This window comes from Chrysemys picta, chromosome 22 (assembly GCF_011386835.1).
Source record: "Chrysemys picta bellii isolate R12L10 chromosome 22, ASM1138683v2, whole genome shotgun sequence".
NCBI lineage: Eukaryota > Metazoa > Chordata > Testudines > Emydidae > Chrysemys > Chrysemys picta.
This window is the reverse complement of record NC_088812.1, coordinates 4,556,376-4,573,632: the sequence shown is the minus strand read 5'-3', so window position 1 is coordinate 4,573,632 and position 17,257 is coordinate 4,556,376. Positions and strand designations below refer to the sequence as shown.

At 47.6% G+C, this 17,257-nt stretch overlaps 1 protein-coding gene across 2 annotated transcripts in view; it reads left to right on the top strand.

Annotated features, from left to right (window-relative positions):
• Positions 1-17,257, top strand: part of LOC101953192 (complement C3) — a 219,455-nt gene that overhangs the window by 15,867 nt on the left and 186,331 nt on the right. Inside the window, exons 4-14 of one of the 2 annotated variants that reach the window (XM_008174762.4) lie at positions 3,004-3,166; positions 3,835-3,905; positions 4,892-4,977; positions 8,105-8,187; positions 8,348-8,438; positions 8,930-9,032; positions 9,128-9,248; positions 12,075-12,190; positions 14,922-15,068; positions 15,802-16,014; positions 16,293-16,487. The exons of the other annotated variant lie outside the window; for it this stretch is intronic. Of the exons in view, the coding sequence (XP_008172984.2) occupies positions 3,004-3,166; positions 3,835-3,905; positions 4,892-4,977; positions 8,105-8,187; positions 8,348-8,438; positions 8,930-9,032; positions 9,128-9,248; positions 12,075-12,190; positions 14,922-15,068; positions 15,802-16,014; positions 16,293-16,487 (1,389 nt within the window). The remainder of the gene's footprint in view (positions 1-3,003; positions 3,167-3,834; positions 3,906-4,891; positions 4,978-8,104; positions 8,188-8,347; positions 8,439-8,929; positions 9,033-9,127; positions 9,249-12,074; positions 12,191-14,921; positions 15,069-15,801; positions 16,015-16,292; positions 16,488-17,257) is intronic. 2 annotated transcript variants of the gene reach the window in all.

Below are 17,257 nucleotides of genomic sequence, written 5' to 3'. Positions count from 1 at the left end.
TGGTACTCCCAGGCCAGGGACGGCCTGGACAAGGTCGTCACAGTGCCGCCAACGGTAGTGGCAGACCTACAATGGTGGTCCCTCCCGAGCAACATGCTCTGGGGTATCTCCTTCTGAGAGCCCTCTCCGTCGCTAGATCTAGTGTCGGATGCCTCGGACCTGGGCTGGGGAGCTCATGTGGGGGACTTCAGGACCCAGGGTATGTGGTCACCCGATGAACTGACCCTGCATATAAATGTCAGGGAACTCAGGGCAGTGCGCTGGCGTGCGTAGCTTTCTGCCAGCGCTTACAGGGGCAAGTGGTCAGTGTCCTCACGGACAATACCACCGCTATGTATTACATCAACAGGCAAGGGGGCACGTGCTCCAAGGCCTTATGCTAGGAAGCCCAGCTCCTGTGGGAGTTCTGTGTAGCCCACAACATCCTCCTCCGAGCGTTCCACCTACCCGGCGAGAGCAACACGCTCGCAGATCGCCTGAGCAGGGTGTTCTCACATCAACATGAGTGGTCCCTTCACAGGGAGGTAGCGGAGTGGATCTTCCTACAGTGGGGTGCTCCCTAGGTGGACCTGTTCGCCACCGCCCAAAATCACCTGTGTCCCAGGTTCTGCTCCAGGGCGGGAGAGGGCGACGGGGCCATGACGGATGCATTCCTGCTCACTTGGTCAGGGCCCCTGATGTACGCCCTTGCCCCTCATAGGCAGGGTCCTACAGAAGGTAAAGTCAGATGGGGCAAGGGCGTACATCAGGGGCCCCGATCAAGTGAGCAGGAATGTGTCCGTCAACACTGGTACGGGACCCTACTGCAACTGTTGGCGGCCCCCCCTTGCAGGCTGCCGCTCTGCCCGGACCTCCTCTCCCAGGAGGGAGGTCATCTCCTCCATCCCAACCTGGTCCCGCTCCACCTGACAGCGTGGCTGCTCCGTGGCTAGATGCGGAGGAGAGGAGGTATACCGAGGCTGTTAGATGGGTCCTGCTTGAGAGCAGGAAGCCATCCACACGGAGGTCCTACCTGGCTAAGTAGTATCGGTTCTCCATATGGGCAAGGGAGAGAGGTTCCTCCCCCGTGTCTGCTCTGCTCCAGTTGGTCCTGGACTACCTCCTGTCCCTTAGGACCCAAGGGCTGGCCCCCTCCTCGATCAGGGTGCACCTGGCGGCCATCTCAGCCTTCCAACCTCCGGTGGCAGGACAGTCCGTGTTCTCCCACCATATGACTTCCAGGTTTTTAAAGGGTTTGGACAGAGCGTTCCCTTATGCTAGACCCCCGGTCCCACTGTGGGACCTGAACCTGGTACTGTCACACCTCACAGGGCCACCCTTTGAGCCCCTGGCCACATGCTCCTGGTCCCACTTATCTGAGAAAGTGGCGTTTTTGGTGGCTATCACCTCGGATCCCCCGTACACTGTCTTCCATAAGGGGAAGGTCCAGCTTCGCCCGCACCCGGCCTTCCTACCGAAGGTGGTCTCAGCGTTTCATATGGACAAGGACATTTTCCTGCCAGTCCTGTGTCCTAAGCCCCATTCCGCCAATGAGGAACAATGCCTTCACATGCTAAATGTGCATAGGGCACTGGCCTTTTACTTAGACCGAACGAGGCCATTCCGGAAATCCCCTCAGCTTTTCATTGCATCGGCCGAGCGCATGAGAGGGCAACCGGTTTCCACCCAGCGGATCTCACGCTGGATCACCTCGTGCATACGCACGTGTTATTACCTGGCTGGGGTTCCCCCACCTCCTATTGTCAAGGCGCACTCGACGAGAGCCCAGGCCTCGTCTGCGGCCTATGTGGCTCATGTCCCTATTCAGGACATCTGCAGGGCTGCTACGTGGTCCTCTGTCCACACTTTTTCATCGCATTATGCGATCGTCTCCCAAGAAAGGGATGACTCCGGGTTTGGTAGGGCGGTGCTCCGCCCGGATAACCCGTAAACTTATCATTTAGAACTCCTACCCACCTCCGTTAGGTATAGCTTGGAGTCACCTACTGTGGAATACACAGGGTCAATCACTCGAAGAAGAAAGGACAGTTACCTGTTCCGTAACTGGCGTTCTTCAAGATGTGTTGCTCCTGTCTATTCCACATCCCACCCTCTTTCCCCTCTGTCGGAGTTGTCTGGCAAGAAGGAACTGAGGGTGGGGGGAGCACGCAGCCCCCTTTATGGCGCGATATTTCGGCACCACTCCAGAGGTCACAGCGGTGCTCCCCCACTACGGATGCTGCTAAGGGAAAAACTTCCGGCACCGGTGCATGTGGCGAGCACGCACACCTACTGTGGAATAGACAGGAGCAACACATCTTGAAGAACGCCAGTTACGGAACAGGTAACTGTCCTTTCTTCATTCAATGCACCGAGGTTCTGTGGTCAGGTACATAACCATATGCACTATGGCTCGTGTGTGCACTGCCTGGGAAACTTGCTCAGGGCTTGCCAAGTCCTGTCCCTAGTCTGTGCTGGGCACAGCATCATTTCTGGGTGGGGTTCGCTGGTGGAGCAGGATTCTCGTTGTGAGTTGATCCAAAGTCCTGGCCAGGAATGGAGAGTTGTGGGGACAGAGGGAAGGTCTCCAAGATGTTACAGTTTTAGGGGAGCACAGTAGGAATCGTCAGGAGTACATCAGTGCAGTAGAACTGACTTCAGCAGGGCACCCATGGGATGCCATTTGGTTAACAAACATTCCATATAAGAGGAGGTGACCGGACAATGGGTACTGGGCCGTCCAAATGGTCTGGCCTGATACACTGGTGGTGACTTACGCTGACTGTGCCATCCTGGGAATCCCCCTCCACCTGGGGTATTCCCCAATGAGGAGACCCACCATCTTCTCGCAGATGTGTAAGCTGCTGGAGGAACTGCATGTAGAGCGGGTTAGTAAAAGACCAGGGTTTCTTTCCATGTATAACTTAAGTGTCGTTAACACTGCAAAGGTCTTTTGCGTAGAGCATCCCTTGTGGTGGTGAGTAAAGGCAGGAAGAACTCATCCATGCTCTTCTTCTCATGCAGGTTCCCACCAAACACATAAAGAAAGATACAAAAAAAGCCCAGTATGTTGTAGTCAAGGCTACGTTCCCACAGCAAACTCTGGAGAAAGTGGTTCTGGTCCATTTCCACAGTGGATACATCTTTATCCAGACAGATAAAACCATCTATACACCCGGGTCTACAGGTACTGCCTTCCCCTGGTCTCTTCTAATGGGAAGGGGTGGGAGCTGCTGATGTCATGCCATATCTACAGCAGGGCTCCCGGGTCATATCCTGTGCATATTGCTTCGTTTGTTGTCTGGCTGAAGACAGAGGAGAATTGGAGCAGAGACTCTGCCACCACCAATTTGCAATATTTCACCCTTCACCATTGTCCTAGGTGGGATGTCCCATTGAGTGTTAGATACTGAAAGACTGGGTGGGCCATGGGATTGCGAATGGGTGATGGAACTTTTCAAATCCAGTGACTGGTTCTGCTCCATCTTGTACCGAGATACATGTCCCCATCTGACGGCCGTCCCAAAGGCTGTGTGAAATAGGGTCTGCTAATCCCAGCCCATTCAGAGCAGGACATGTCCCTGCAATGACAAAGCCCTCCCACCTGGTACTTAGCGACAGGGGAGAAAAGCAAGACAACGCCCTAAAGAAAAAAGCCATGGAGATCTCCGACTGTAGAAAGAGGCTATCGTGAAACAACCTGTGATGGGGGCTGATAGCTCAGATCCTCCGTGGAGTTAGGCACCGAACTCCCGTTGGTTTCAATCAGACTTAGATACCTAAGTAGCTTGGAGGATCTGGGCCAAGGTGTCTATCAGTTAACGACGTCCCTCTCTTCTCTCTTAACTTTCTCAGTCCTCTACCGGATCTTCACTGTGGGTCACAAACTGGAACCAGTGAATAAGATAGTGATCGTGGAGTTTGAGGTGAGGTCGCTGTTCTGAGTGAGCCCGTGGGGGGAATAGGTGGGTTTAACCACTTGTCTGGGTAACGCACAGCAATTTATTGTGACTGAGGAGGCTGCATAGAACCCCTGCGTGTAGCAGCAACATGGTACGGCCGGGAGAAAAGCAAATGATTGCTTTTCTTGCATGCAAATTCTCCTCCAGTCATCAGGGAGGTTACAAAGTCTACAGGGGCAGCAGCCAGACAGCTCTCAGGGGAGGTCCCGCGGTTCTGCAATGGTGTTAACGCTTGAGGAAAGTTGCGTGGAGTTCTTCAGGAAGAGCCAGGCAGGTGCTTGTCTGGGGAGGCTGAAGACAAGGAGGAACTGCAAGGAGCCCTTTGAAGGACGTGTAAACTGGTGGCAGGAACAGGGCTTATAGCTCCAGGTGTTAGTTCTGTTAAGGCCCTTTCCACTGGGCTTTATAATCCATAAAATAAAGTAAATCAGATGCAAAACCCTGGACAATAATCCCCTGGGGTTTCCTCACCTCAGCCAGCTGGGAGGGGAGAGAACACATCTGTCCCTTCAGTTCCTCTTTGACTCAGTTTCCCCTTTCTTTGACACTCTGCCCTGAGCAGCAGCATAACCAGCTGGGGCCTTGCGATGGGGAGCACTTGTGGTTGGCAGAGCGACACAGCCCTTGGGGCAGCTCCAAGGTTTGCAGATAGCTCAGGGTTAAGCCTGGCGTCTGCAAGAGTCTGCCGTGGAGGCTCTTCACTCTTCTTAGACTTCTTTGCTGGCTTCGCTGAACCATCTCAGAAGGTCAGGAGAGATTAGTTGGTTTTTCCAGTGTCTCTGGGGAGTTAAGAAATTCAAACCAATCAGTGGAGTCCAGATTGTTACATGCTATTGTTGGAAGTATGGAGAACCCTCCACTGGCCCAGGAATGTAAACGTGGCAGATGATGTTGTTAAGAGCAATTGACAGCATTTTTCTCCCTAAATTCTTAACTTGTTTCCTTTCCAGACCCCTGAGTCCATTATTGTCAAGCGGATTCCCATCTTCATATCAGGCATCTCCTCTCTGAACCACATCTTGCCGGAGATTGTCAGGTAAATTGCCCCGATGTTACTATGCCTGAACAGAACAGAGCTTTGCAGGAGCTGGGCAGGGAAGCAGAAGAGATGATGTGGAGCTAGTTACTGTGTGTGGCCCATCAGCTAGATCATCTCCTACAGGCATTTCCAAGTGACGTGGAGAAAACAAACTCTCCTGCCACATACCCAGTCTTGGCATAACTTGATTGGTATTTGTTATAGTTTCGATGGATAATCATGTTTATTTGTAAGCCTTTTTTTCCAGTTTCAATCACTTCAAATGCTCAGTTGCCCAAAATTAAATTATGGGTTTTTATTGTCCCCCATTCTGAGTTTTAGCACTTTAAATGTTCACAGGTGGGTGAAAACATGGGGGGGGGGCAGACAACGGTGGTGGGGTGTGACGATGCGGCTCTGGCGGGACCCAACTGAGAATGCCAATTCAGGACAAATTGCTAAAAACAGGACAGTTACAGCCCAAGGCTGGGGGTTTTCCGCCTCTAAGGCAAACCAAACCAGCCAGACAAAGAGGACTTCGGTCTCACCCCACTGGTTAACCACAAGTCACACAAGCAATTCCCTAAGACACTCCAGTTTCCCAGTATTACCACCAGTGCCACTTGTTATGGGGACAAATGGTTATGAAAACCAATACCCCAATAAAAGAAAAAAGGTTCTCCTGATCCCAAAGGACCAAGCCCCAGACCCAGGTCAATATACAAATCAGATCTTACCCACAAATCACGCTGTTGCCAATCCTTTAGAATCTAAAATCTAAAGGTTTATTCATAAAAGGAAAATGATATAGATGAGAGCTAGAATTGGTTAAATGGGATCAATTACATACAGAAATGGCAACGTTCTTGGTTCAGGCTTGCAGCAGAGATAGAATAAACTGCAGGTTCAAATCAAGTCTCTGGAACATCCCCAGCTGGGATGGGTCATCAGTCCTTGGTGTAGAGCTTCTGTTTGTAGCGAAGTCCCTCCAGAGATAAGAAGCAGGATTGAAGACAAAATGGAGATGAGGCATCAGCCTTATATAGTCTTTTCCAGGTGTAAGAACACCTCTTTGTTCTCACTGTGGAAAATTACAGCAAAATGGAGTCTGGAGTCACATGGGCTAGTTCCTGCATACTTTGCGGAGTCTCAAGGGATATTTGCCTTCTCTCTATGGGTTCATTGTATAGCTAATGGTCCTTAATGGGCCATCAAGCAGGCTAGGCAGAGCTAACACCAACTTGTCCGGGATGTCACCCAGCAGCATAGCATAAGTTTGAAATACAGACAGTATAGAGCCAATATTCATAACTTCAACTACAAAATTGATACACACATATAGACAGCATAATCCTAACCAGCAAACCATAACCTTGTCTTAGACACCTCATTTGACCCCCTTTATACAAGATTTGGGTGCCACTACAGGACCTTGGTTGCAACAATGATCTAGATGGTCCCTGATTATATCAATAACGTCACATGGGGTCTGACAATAATTATTTAATGACAGTAGACACTGAGATTCAAAAAGCGAAAGCTTTATAACCATTAAAACACAAATTGTCAACATCGTATGTCCAAATACACAAAGTATAAAGACTTAAATCAAACTGTAGTAAGTTCTCAAGCCTCATTTTTCTTGCTTTGCCTATCTGTAAATTTCGATATTATCGATGTAAATGTCTTTTTGTCGGTATGCGTGTGCACGGTGAAATCAATGACACATATCGATAAAAATCTAATCCTTCCAAGTCTACGCAGACACCAGAATGAAGCTGCACTGACTTCCTTGCCATTACTCCTGATTTATTCCAGAGTATGTGAAGGCAGGATTAGGCCCTGTTGGCCTGTTTTTCAAAAGTGCTGAGCACCGTACCTCCCATTCTGTGGGATTTATGAATGCTCAACTACTCTGAAAATTGCATCAGTGAGCTTGTCAGCGTTCCTTCCCCACTCTGAACTCTGGGGTACAGATGCGGAGACCTGCATGAAAGACCTCCTACACTTATTTTTACCAGCTTAGGTTAAAATTTTCCCAAGGCACAAGTTCCACCTTGTCCTTGAACAGTATGATACCCCCACCAAGTGATTTAGACAAAGCATCGGGGAAAGGACCACTTGGAGTTCTGTTCCCCCAAGCCCTGCACCCCCTTTCCTGGGGAAGGCTTGAGAATAATATCCTCACCAATTGGTACAGGTGAACATAGACCCAAACTCTTGGATCTTAAGAACAATGAAAAATCAATCGGGTTTTTAAAAGAAGAATTTTAATTAAAGAAAAGGTAAAAGAATCATCTCTGTAAAATCAGGATGGTAAGTACTTTACAGAATAACAAAAGTTTAAAAAACACAGAGGATTTCCCCTCTAGGCCAGATTTTAAAGTTACAAAAACAGGGATAAATCTCCCTTTTAGCACGGGAAAATTCACAAGCTAAAACAGAAGATAATCTAACACATTTCTTTGCTATTGCTTATTATTTCTGCAATACTAGATGCTTAGTCCAGATATGCTTAAGGAGATGTATTTTTCCTGCCCTGGTTCCTTGCTGACTCGAAGAGAACCAAACAAAGACACAAAACAAAAACCTTCCCCCACAGATTTGAAAGTATCTTTTCCCCTTATTGGTCCTTTTGGTCAGGTGACAACCAGGTTATCTGAGCTTCTTAACCCTTTACAGGTAAAAGAGGAATTAACCCTTTACAGGGTAAAGAGGGATTTTATGCTACCCTTAGCTGTATGTTTATGACAGAGCTGGTGAGCGAGGGGCTGATTTTAGTATGGATCGGAGTTTCCTTACGTTTGGGGTTGTTTGGATTGAGAGTTTTGGTCCACGCAGACTGAAGAAACAAGTGCCAGCCACAAAGTTTAGATCCAAACTTCCCAAACCTTGCTGGCCAAAGGTTGAGGTTTTGTTCCAAGTCCCTACCTCTAGTTCTGGTTCATGAAAACATCAAGGTGCAGCAAAAAATGACTTGTCTGAGGTTCCCTGTGGTTCCCTCAAGACGGCTTGAGTTCCATGTATGACTCAGATTTAGCTTCAGGACCCGATAAAATTACTGGAGAAACAAGTGAGGCAGGATGGTCTTGCGAAATGTGTGTGTTAAGTGCATTCAATGTTCCTTCTTATTTCCTTCCTCCAGTCTGGGAACCTGGAAGATCACGGCCAGGTATGAAGACTCCCTTCAGCAGATCTTCAGTGCGCAATTTGATGTTAAGGAGTACGGTAAGAATCCAGCACCCACCGCGCCCAGGCTCAGGGAGCGGGTCTGTCTCTACTCTCCTGACACCATCTTGGAGCAGACTCTCCATTCGGCTTGGCTTTGCTGGCAACCCACCCTCTCCTACAGGCTCAATGTTCTCCTCTTCCCCTCTCGTTTCTCCAGTGTTGCCGAGTTTCGAAGTTATATTGGAACCATCTGAGAAGTTTTTATACATCGATAGCAATGAAAACTTCACGGTTTCTATCACTGCGAGGTGGGTCTGTGAGAGGGTGGATCAGCTGACTGGGGTAGCAACCACAGGTTTTAGTGCAGAAAGAAACCTAAATCTTGCATCACTTTGGGAATGTTTTCCACTAAATGTGTTGGGGTTTTTTCATGAAGAGCGTCCTTTTTCCATGGAAAATTCTGTTTGTTTTTTTTTCATCCAAAAACCAATGTCCAAAAATGGAAAAAAAAATTGTCTGAAAACTTGTGATTCAGAAATGCTGGTGCGGTGCCTCATGGGAGTTGCCATTCGGGTGCTTCATTCTTCTATTCTTCTCCATGGGCTGGGCTTGCCAGCTGAACTTGAATTCCCATAATGCACCATAGCCATGATGGTCCACTTCTCCTTACCATGGTGAATCATGGGAGATATAGACCAACCAAGGAGCTGGGCCTATAGAGGAGAATGGTGGCACGAGGCCATAATATTCAGCAATAGGTTTTCTTGTGGCTCCTCTTACCCATCCTTATCTCCGTCAGGTACCTATATGGGAAAAAACTAGATGGCACTGCCTTTGTCCTCTTTGGGGTGAAGGTGGATGATGAGAAGAGGAGTATCCCACAGTCTCTCAAGAGAATCTCGGTAATTCCTGTTCTCGGCTGTGGGGGGGGGGGCAGGGATTCACGCCTCCTGGGAAACTGTGTGGTGAGGTCATGAAACTCCCTCTCCCTTTCTAGATAGAATATGGAGACGGGGAAGCAACGCTGACCAGAGAGATGCTGCAGGCTCGGTTTGCCAACCTCAACGAACTGGTTGGCCACTCGCTCTACGTCTCTGTCACCGTTTTGACAGAATCTGGTGAGCATCAGCAATAAGTGCAAAGCCAAGTGCTTTATTCACGGGGTGTTCCAAACCAGTGCCGAGTGCAGTTCAAGGTGTTGATTTAGATGCATAAAGTCCTATCTGCGTAGGGTTCTGCAGATCTTAAAGGCTGCAGGCCAGATTCTGATCTCATTCGCTCTGGGGTAAACCTGGTGTGAGGGTTGCTCCCCCCCGGAGTGACACCTGATGTATTGGGGTATCACTGAGCCTGCCTGTTCCACCAGCCTGGGCTCCCTTACACTGTTCTGCCAAGCCAGGCCCTCTCAAGTCTCCTCCAGCACACACACAGGTAGGGACACGCCCAGCTGCAGAAAGACAGACACTGAAATCAGCACTGCACGGGAAGGCTTCAGCTAAGGAATTTCCCAGCACTCAAGTGCACACGCCCTCTGGAGTGTAAACCCCAAATTGTACTGTCTTGCACTGCACAGAGAACTGTACAGTGTAAGCCCTAAAATCTGCCCCCTCCCTCAATGTGGAGGACAATATGCACAGCTTTTTGCTCCCCAGTTATGAATTCCACAAACTGGTTTTAGAGAAAACAAGTTTATTAACTACAAAAGATAGGTATTAAGTGATTATAAGGCATAGCAAACAGATCAAAGCAGATTACCCAGCAAACAAAACAAAAATGCAACATAAGATGAGATACTAAAGAAACTGGTTACAAGCAGTTATTTCTCATCCTAAAGGTTGTTTAGGCAGATTGCAGAGTTTCTTGAAGGCAAGCTGCTCTTGCTTGCAGCTTCAAACTCTAGGTGTTTCTTTCACAGGGTGTCTGCCCTGAGTTCAGTCCCGTCTTCCCCAGACCAGTCTTAGGAGTTTTCATCAGTCATCTTGGGCGGGGATTCAGTGAAGAACCGACCCTGATTATCTCACTTCCCTGCCTTAAATAGTTTTCACATATGGCAGGAATTCTTTGTCTTCCAGTTTGATTCTCACCCCCGGCCAGTGGAAAAGTACTAATTTTATTATGAAAGGTTTCAGAGTAGCAGCCGTGTTAGTCTGTATCCGCAAAAAGAAGAACAGGAGGACTTGTGGCACCTTAGAGACTAACAAATTTATTAGAGCATAAGCTTTCGTGGACTAGTCCACGAAAGCTTATGCTCTAATAAATTTGTTAGTCTCTAAGGTGCCACAAGTCCTCCTGTTCTTAATTTTATTATGGAGTCTAGTATCAGGTGACTTAATCACATGACCCTGCAGCCATAACTCAAAGTCCATTTGCAGCGTTCGAGGAAGGTGGGTGATTACACTCTTCAAAGACCTATTGTTCTCCCTAATAGTCTATTGACTTGTATCCAGCTAGCCAGCCAGACTGATTGTATTTTGTCTGGTGGGAGTTCTCCAGGTGCAAACACTTTTGTAGTACAGATGTATAGTCAATATTTCTAACTTAAGATACAAAAATGATACATGCAAACAAATGGGATACTCATATTCAGTAAATCATAACCTTTCTCATCTTGCATAAAACACATCTTAGTTATGCTATAATCATATAACAATATTTCTCTGAAGAATATGGGGTGTAGTGTCACACCTGGAGTAATTCCAGATTTACACTAGTGAAAGTAGCTTGAAACTGTTGCACCTTTGTTTTCTGTGCATTGCACCTTTCCATTTCTAAGAGCTCTGGGTCAGCTCTTAGGGATGGTCTAGGCATACTTACTCCTGCCTCAGTGTGTGGGATGGACTAGATGACTTCTTGAGGTCCCTTCCAGCTCTACATAGCTATGATTTCTAAACTTTCCCTGCAGAGGGAGCAGCCATTCTGTTCTGAGCAGCTGTAGCTTGTTAATGATGAAACTAGTAACTGAAAGCCTGTGCCGTTGCACGGGTGTGGCAATTGGGCCAAGTAATCCAAACAACCAATGACATTACTGTATGCAAATTAGTAGTAGAGTAAAGGTGGTGATTGGTTGGTTGAGCTGTGTCTGATATCACAATGGTCTAGAACTCTTGGCATGGCACATGCCTTACTGGAGTTGTACACCAGCCTGGTAAAGGCAGAATGGCTGGGGACTTAAAAATTGGCCTGTAACAGACTTCAAATCCCGGTGACGATTGAACCTGGTGATATTGTAAGTAAAAAGAGCCCTTCTCTTGTTTGTATAGCTGCTTCCATCACTTCACACAGATGCAACAGACGTTCTAGGCTTCAGAGTGGTACATGGACAGAATGAAAGTCCTGGAATCTTATTATATAGATACACACACACTGTCCTCTCTCTCTCTCTCTCTCTCCAGAGACTTTGTTTTTGTTCTTTCTTGTTGCATCTTTAAAAGCTAAAATAAGTCATTCAGCATGAAAGGGACTGATTCTGTTTTCACTGCTACAGTGCCACCTGATTTATACTGGCATGAGAACAGAATCAGGCTCAACGGCCTGCAGTAATGCCAGCCCCAAACATACAAAAATCACAAGTCAGTCCCCCCGCTCCCAAAATCACGAGATCATATAAAAATAATAAAATTTAGGTGCTTTTCTTCCCTCGTGGCTTTTGAGACATTAAATCGCACTTGGGACATGTTTTCAAGCTTTTCTCTGCAACCAGGAGGGTTAGAAACTTATTTCTTCTTTTAAACGACAGCTGAGATTCTCATGCCATATGGTGATTCTAGCAGCTGGGGCTTGAAGACAAGGAATTAAAACAGGAGACTCATGATAAAATCACAAGAATCAGCAGCACTGAATCAACATCTGACCATGGCCTATTTCTTGTGTTTTACCCTTGACCATAAGGACAAAACCTGTATTCCCTAGCTCAGTTTTAATTGACCCATGGCTTCTCTCTGCAGGCAGTGACATGGTGGAAGCGGAGAGAACTGGAATTAACATTGTGACATCTCCCTATCAGATCCACTTCACAAAAACACCCAAGTACTTCAAGCCGGGGATGCCATTTGAACTCATGGTAATATCTCTTCTTCTGAATCATTCCCACTGTTGCCTGAGGTGTATAAAGAGGAGAGAACTATGGGTACTAGGGTAATGAGGGTGGTATAAGAACTTAGAATAGAACATAAACAAAGGGCCACATTCCAATCTCAGTTACACCAACCTAATTCCAGTGTGACTCCACTAAATGCAATGGAATCACTGTAGATTTGCACCAGCATAACAAGAGCAGAGTCTGGCCCAAAAGTTGACAGCAAATACAAGGTGTGGAATGGCACCTAGCTACAGGCTTGGCCCAAAATGTGCCCTGGGGTCACTCCTGTACTACGGGATAATATTCCCTGGACTGTGTGTTAGTTGCTGGTGCTTCAGGCTTTTCTGACTGTAGAGGGGAATTGGGCACAGGTGAGGAGTTCCAAAGAGGGGAGGCATTTGCAGAAATAGGGGGCAGAGGGACCATTGTGGATAGGAGGATGTGGGGGAATTTCAAAATTGGCACTGACAGAATGATTCTCCTCCCAGTGAATTACAGGGGGAGAAATATTATGCTCCTAAAATTCAGAACCAATCAGCATCAGTCCTCTTGTCTGCAGAGAATATGGTTTTGCGGTCCCACGCTCCTCTGGGGCCAAAGCGTTTGTGAAGGAAATTTGGTATTTTTCTGTCAGCAGGCGCATCAGACTATAAATTAGCAGAGAACTGAAGCAATTATCTTTGGCTGCAGACCAAATGTGCATGACCACAGTAGTGAGCAGGTTAAGTCCATTTCTTATCTGGATATTTGCTTTACATACAGTGGTGAATGGGATAAACATAAAAAGGAGTCGAAGGGCTGAACCGTAAGATCCATGCAAGTAGCTGTTTGTTTTTCTTGTGTGCCTGGGGATAATTGAATTGCACCGGCTCTCTGAATGCTTAGGGCTAATGTGGGTGCTCAAATTTTATACCATGCGGAAATTTGGGGCTGGAAAGATCTTAGGTCAGAGGTGCTGACTTTCTGATTTCCCAGGGGGTGCTAGACCTCTGCTCTGCCCCACGTCCCGCCCCTGCTCTGCCCTGCCTGATCCTCCCTCTGCACCCACACCAGCACCTCCTGCCCACTCCTGAACTGATCCTCGGCGGGCGGAAGGCGCTGGGAGGGAGGGGGAGGAGCAGATCAGCGGGTCCTGACGGTGGGCGCTGAGCACCCACTATTTTTTTTCCAGCCCCGGAGCATCCACAGAGTCGACGTCTATGCTTAGGTCGTTAGAGGTAGTGCTAAATACATTATCGAGGTGAACGCTTGATCTTCTTAACTAAACCCCAGCTGATTTATGTAGGACAGAGGTTGGTGAATGTTCTACATCAGCCAAAGCCCAATATGTAAGGGTTGGTGTCAGAGTAGGAATGAATTTACGTCGGCTACCAAGGTTATATTTGGAACAACAGCGTAATAGGTTTAAACCTTTAAAATGCCCTTGGCTTTTGCAAGGCCATTGATCTCTGCAGTCTTGAGGGGTTCAGACCCAGGTCTAGTCAGCACTCAAAGGATATGTCTAGACTGCAGTCACGGGGTGCGACTGGAGCTCTAGCTGACATCGCTGAACTAGCTTCCATCACCTAGCTTGGGTCCAGGAACAGTGAAACTGCGGCAGCGCTAGCTATACAAGCCCACCCTGGACCCTGGATAATTACTCACGGGGCTAGCCCGCGCTGATGCTAACGCTGCCTTGGCTTCACCGTTCCAGGACCTGGGCTAGTGAGATTAAAGCTAGCGTGGGTAGGTCAGCTCGAGCTGTGTTCACGCCCTGTGACTGGGTAACACCAACCACCAGGGTCTGTCGGCGGCCGGGATCGAACCTGGGATCTCTGGAGCTCAATACATGAGCCACTACTGCATGAGCTAAAAGCCACATGGCACTTAGCTAAGGCTGTAGTAGACTCATTAATCGCTAAGTGATTTAGGTGCCACTAGAGGGGGACAGAGCGCCACAGCCAGCCGGCATGGCGTGGGTACAACTGCAGCCTAGACATCCCCTAAGTCAGAGTGTGAAAACTTTAATTAACCTCAGAGCTGAAGATATTTGTAACCAACTGGATACGACGGATGTTAGCGCAACAAATATGTCTCCCTGGCTCCCTTATTTAAAGAGCATCCATAGATTTAAGAAATATTTGGAAGTCTTGACTACCTGGCTTGACTACTCCAAACAACTCTACTCCCATCCACTTCCTGTGTGTTAATTGCCACTTGAGAAATAAATGGCTATCTCCAATCTTGGCTCAGATGCCTTTTGACTCATTAGCTCAAAAAGCAGAATATTTGTTGGCAGTGATCCTGTTTTGGATAGATGGGCAGTTGCCTTATTTGCCTGGGGCCAAAACAAGAAAAGACTAGCGTGAAATTAATTTCCTCTCTGGCCTACATGAATCAATTTATTCTTAATTTTTGTATATTGTTTTGCTGGGTATATAAAAGTGTACACTGAATTTAGGAGCAGGGTTGAAGTTGTGGTTTTTATATTTTTGTATGCTTGTAGTTTTTAAAATGTGTGTGCATTTTGTGGTGTGATACAGCAGATCACTGAGGCCCCATTCCTCAAAGTTATTTACATGCCTAATTCCCATTGAAATCCACGGAAGTTAGGCACCTAAATACCTTTGAGGCTATGGACCTGGATGCTGTACATGCAATCTGATTTGAAGTTAGGATGCAGGGAGCGCTGCACCCCTTATTCGATGCATCCCTTTTTGATCGTGCCCCTCAGGTCTATGTCACAAACCCCGATGGCTCTCCAGCCCCCCGTGTCCCAGTACAGGCTGAAGGATTCCAATCGGCTGGGTCGACCCAGGGAGATGGAACTGCCAAGCTGATTATAAACATGCCTGTGGATAAGCAGCAGGTTCCCATCACGGTGAGTAACCTTCAAACACTGAGTCTGGGCTAAGTACTATATGCACCCAGAGGGCAATGCCCTGTTGGTGGTGTTCACTCCCCTCTCATGCACTAAGCAGGAGGATAACTGAACTCTGCATTCCATCTGCGCCTGGGGTCAGTTTCCTGTATACCATTTGGTTTTGGAGATGCTCCAATCACCATGTAACCAATGCTCCATTGTGGGGCCAGAAGAGATCCCAGAAAACATTGACATGGGCATAGGCAGGTCCAGATTAGTCCCCTTGCCACACTGAAGGTACCCACCATGCAGCAAAGGAGCCTGTAGACAGTGCATGGCTGCTTAGTGTGAAGACCCTGTGAGGTGACACCAGGCTCAAGCTACAAAGCCCGAGAGAACACTGGATCTATCTGTGTCCAGCCGCTTCAGGAGAGAGTCCCTCCTTATATTCATCTCACCCCTCCTGCAAGGGGCAAGGCAGTCTCCTCTGTTCAGGGACATGTTCTCTGACAGTCCAGAAATCTGGAGTCCCAGCAGGACTGTGCTGAAGCGACGGGCCAATTAAAAGTGACATTTGGCGTTTCTCTGAGGTGTCATGCCTAGAATGGCTGTTAGCAGCAGAATCCACCAACAATGGCGTCTCAGGGAAGCTTCCTTTGCTATTGCTCGTGGTGTGACCCAGCGTGAGGGGCTATAGACCCTAAGCTCACTCCCAGATTCAACTAAGATTTTATCTCCATCTTCCCTGCAGGTAAAAACTGCCCATCCCAACCTCCCAGCAAACCGCCAGGCCTCTAAGTCCATGGTGGCTGAAGCCTATCAGTCCCAAGGAAGATCTCAAAACTATCTCCATCTGGCGGTGACAGTTTCTGAGCTCAAACCTGGAGACAACTTAGCTGTGAATTTCCACCTGAAGAGCAACAGTCCAGCTGTTCTGAAGGAGATCCGGTATTTCACCTACATAGTAAGTGCTGCGTCCCTGGGTCCTGGGATCTCCTGGAACTTAGGCATCATCTGAGTTTCCACATGTCCTTTAATAGTCCCACTGCATGTTAAGGAGAACCTGTAGCACAGAATTCTTCCCAGTCAGGCAGTATATGCCCATCTGAAAAGTTGCAAGTTGCAAGTGACCGTCTCTTACTAGTAGAAAACAGGTGGATGGGAAGATTCATGGAATCTGAGTCATCCATTGTGTTAACTCTTGTGGCCTTTAACAATCCATGTCTCATGTTTCCCTGTTAGATCCTGAATAAAGGGAAGATCATTCGTGTAGGGAGACAGGCCAGGCAGGAGGGACAAAATCTGGTGACCATGTCCCTGCCCATCACTCCAGACCTCATGCCTTCATTCCGCATCGTGGCTTACTACCAAGTAGCAAATTCGGAGATTGTAGCAGACTCGGTCTGGCTGGACATCCAGGACACCTGCATGGGAACGGTAGGTTGATATTCAAGTTGACCTTCTACATGTTCATTCCTATGATGGTGTCATTACGAGGAAGTTTTTCCTAGCCTGACTCTCAAACGGGACTCTAAAAATGGCACCGTAGGGCTTCACATTGACTGTCTCCCAGGAAATTCTGGATTAGATTTGATCGGTTTACACATACAAAGATGTTCCCCAGCCCCCAGAAGCCAATGCTGTGAACCCTCTCTAGGATTCGGGAGTCAAGCTGAGGTTCTTTCTAGCTTAGCAATAAAGACGCTGTGGATTGTGGATGGAGCTCTACTAACTTGTGCCAGCTGAGTATCTGGCTTTGTATCTGCACCACAATTAGCCATTTTGCTGATGATGTTGTCAGGGTTCCCTCCCCACTCTGAAAAAATCCAGTAAAAAGGGCCACTTGGAGTCCTTGTTTCCCCCAAATATCCCCCCAAGCCCCTTCACCCCCTTTCCTGGGGAGGCTTGAGAATAATATACCAACCAATTGGTTACAAAGTGAGCACAGACCAAACTCCTGAGTTTTTAGGACACTGAAAATTAATCAGGTTCTCGAGAGAAGAATTTTATTAAAAAAAAAAGTAAAAGAACCACACCTGCAAAATCAGGATGGAAAGTAACTTTACAGGGTAAATAAAAAGATTTAAAACAGAGAGGATTCCCCTCTAACTCTGCTTTCCAGTTACAAAACAGGAATGAAATTACCTCTTAGCACAGGGAGAACTCACAAGCTAAAACAAAAGATAATCTAACGCATTTCCTTGCCA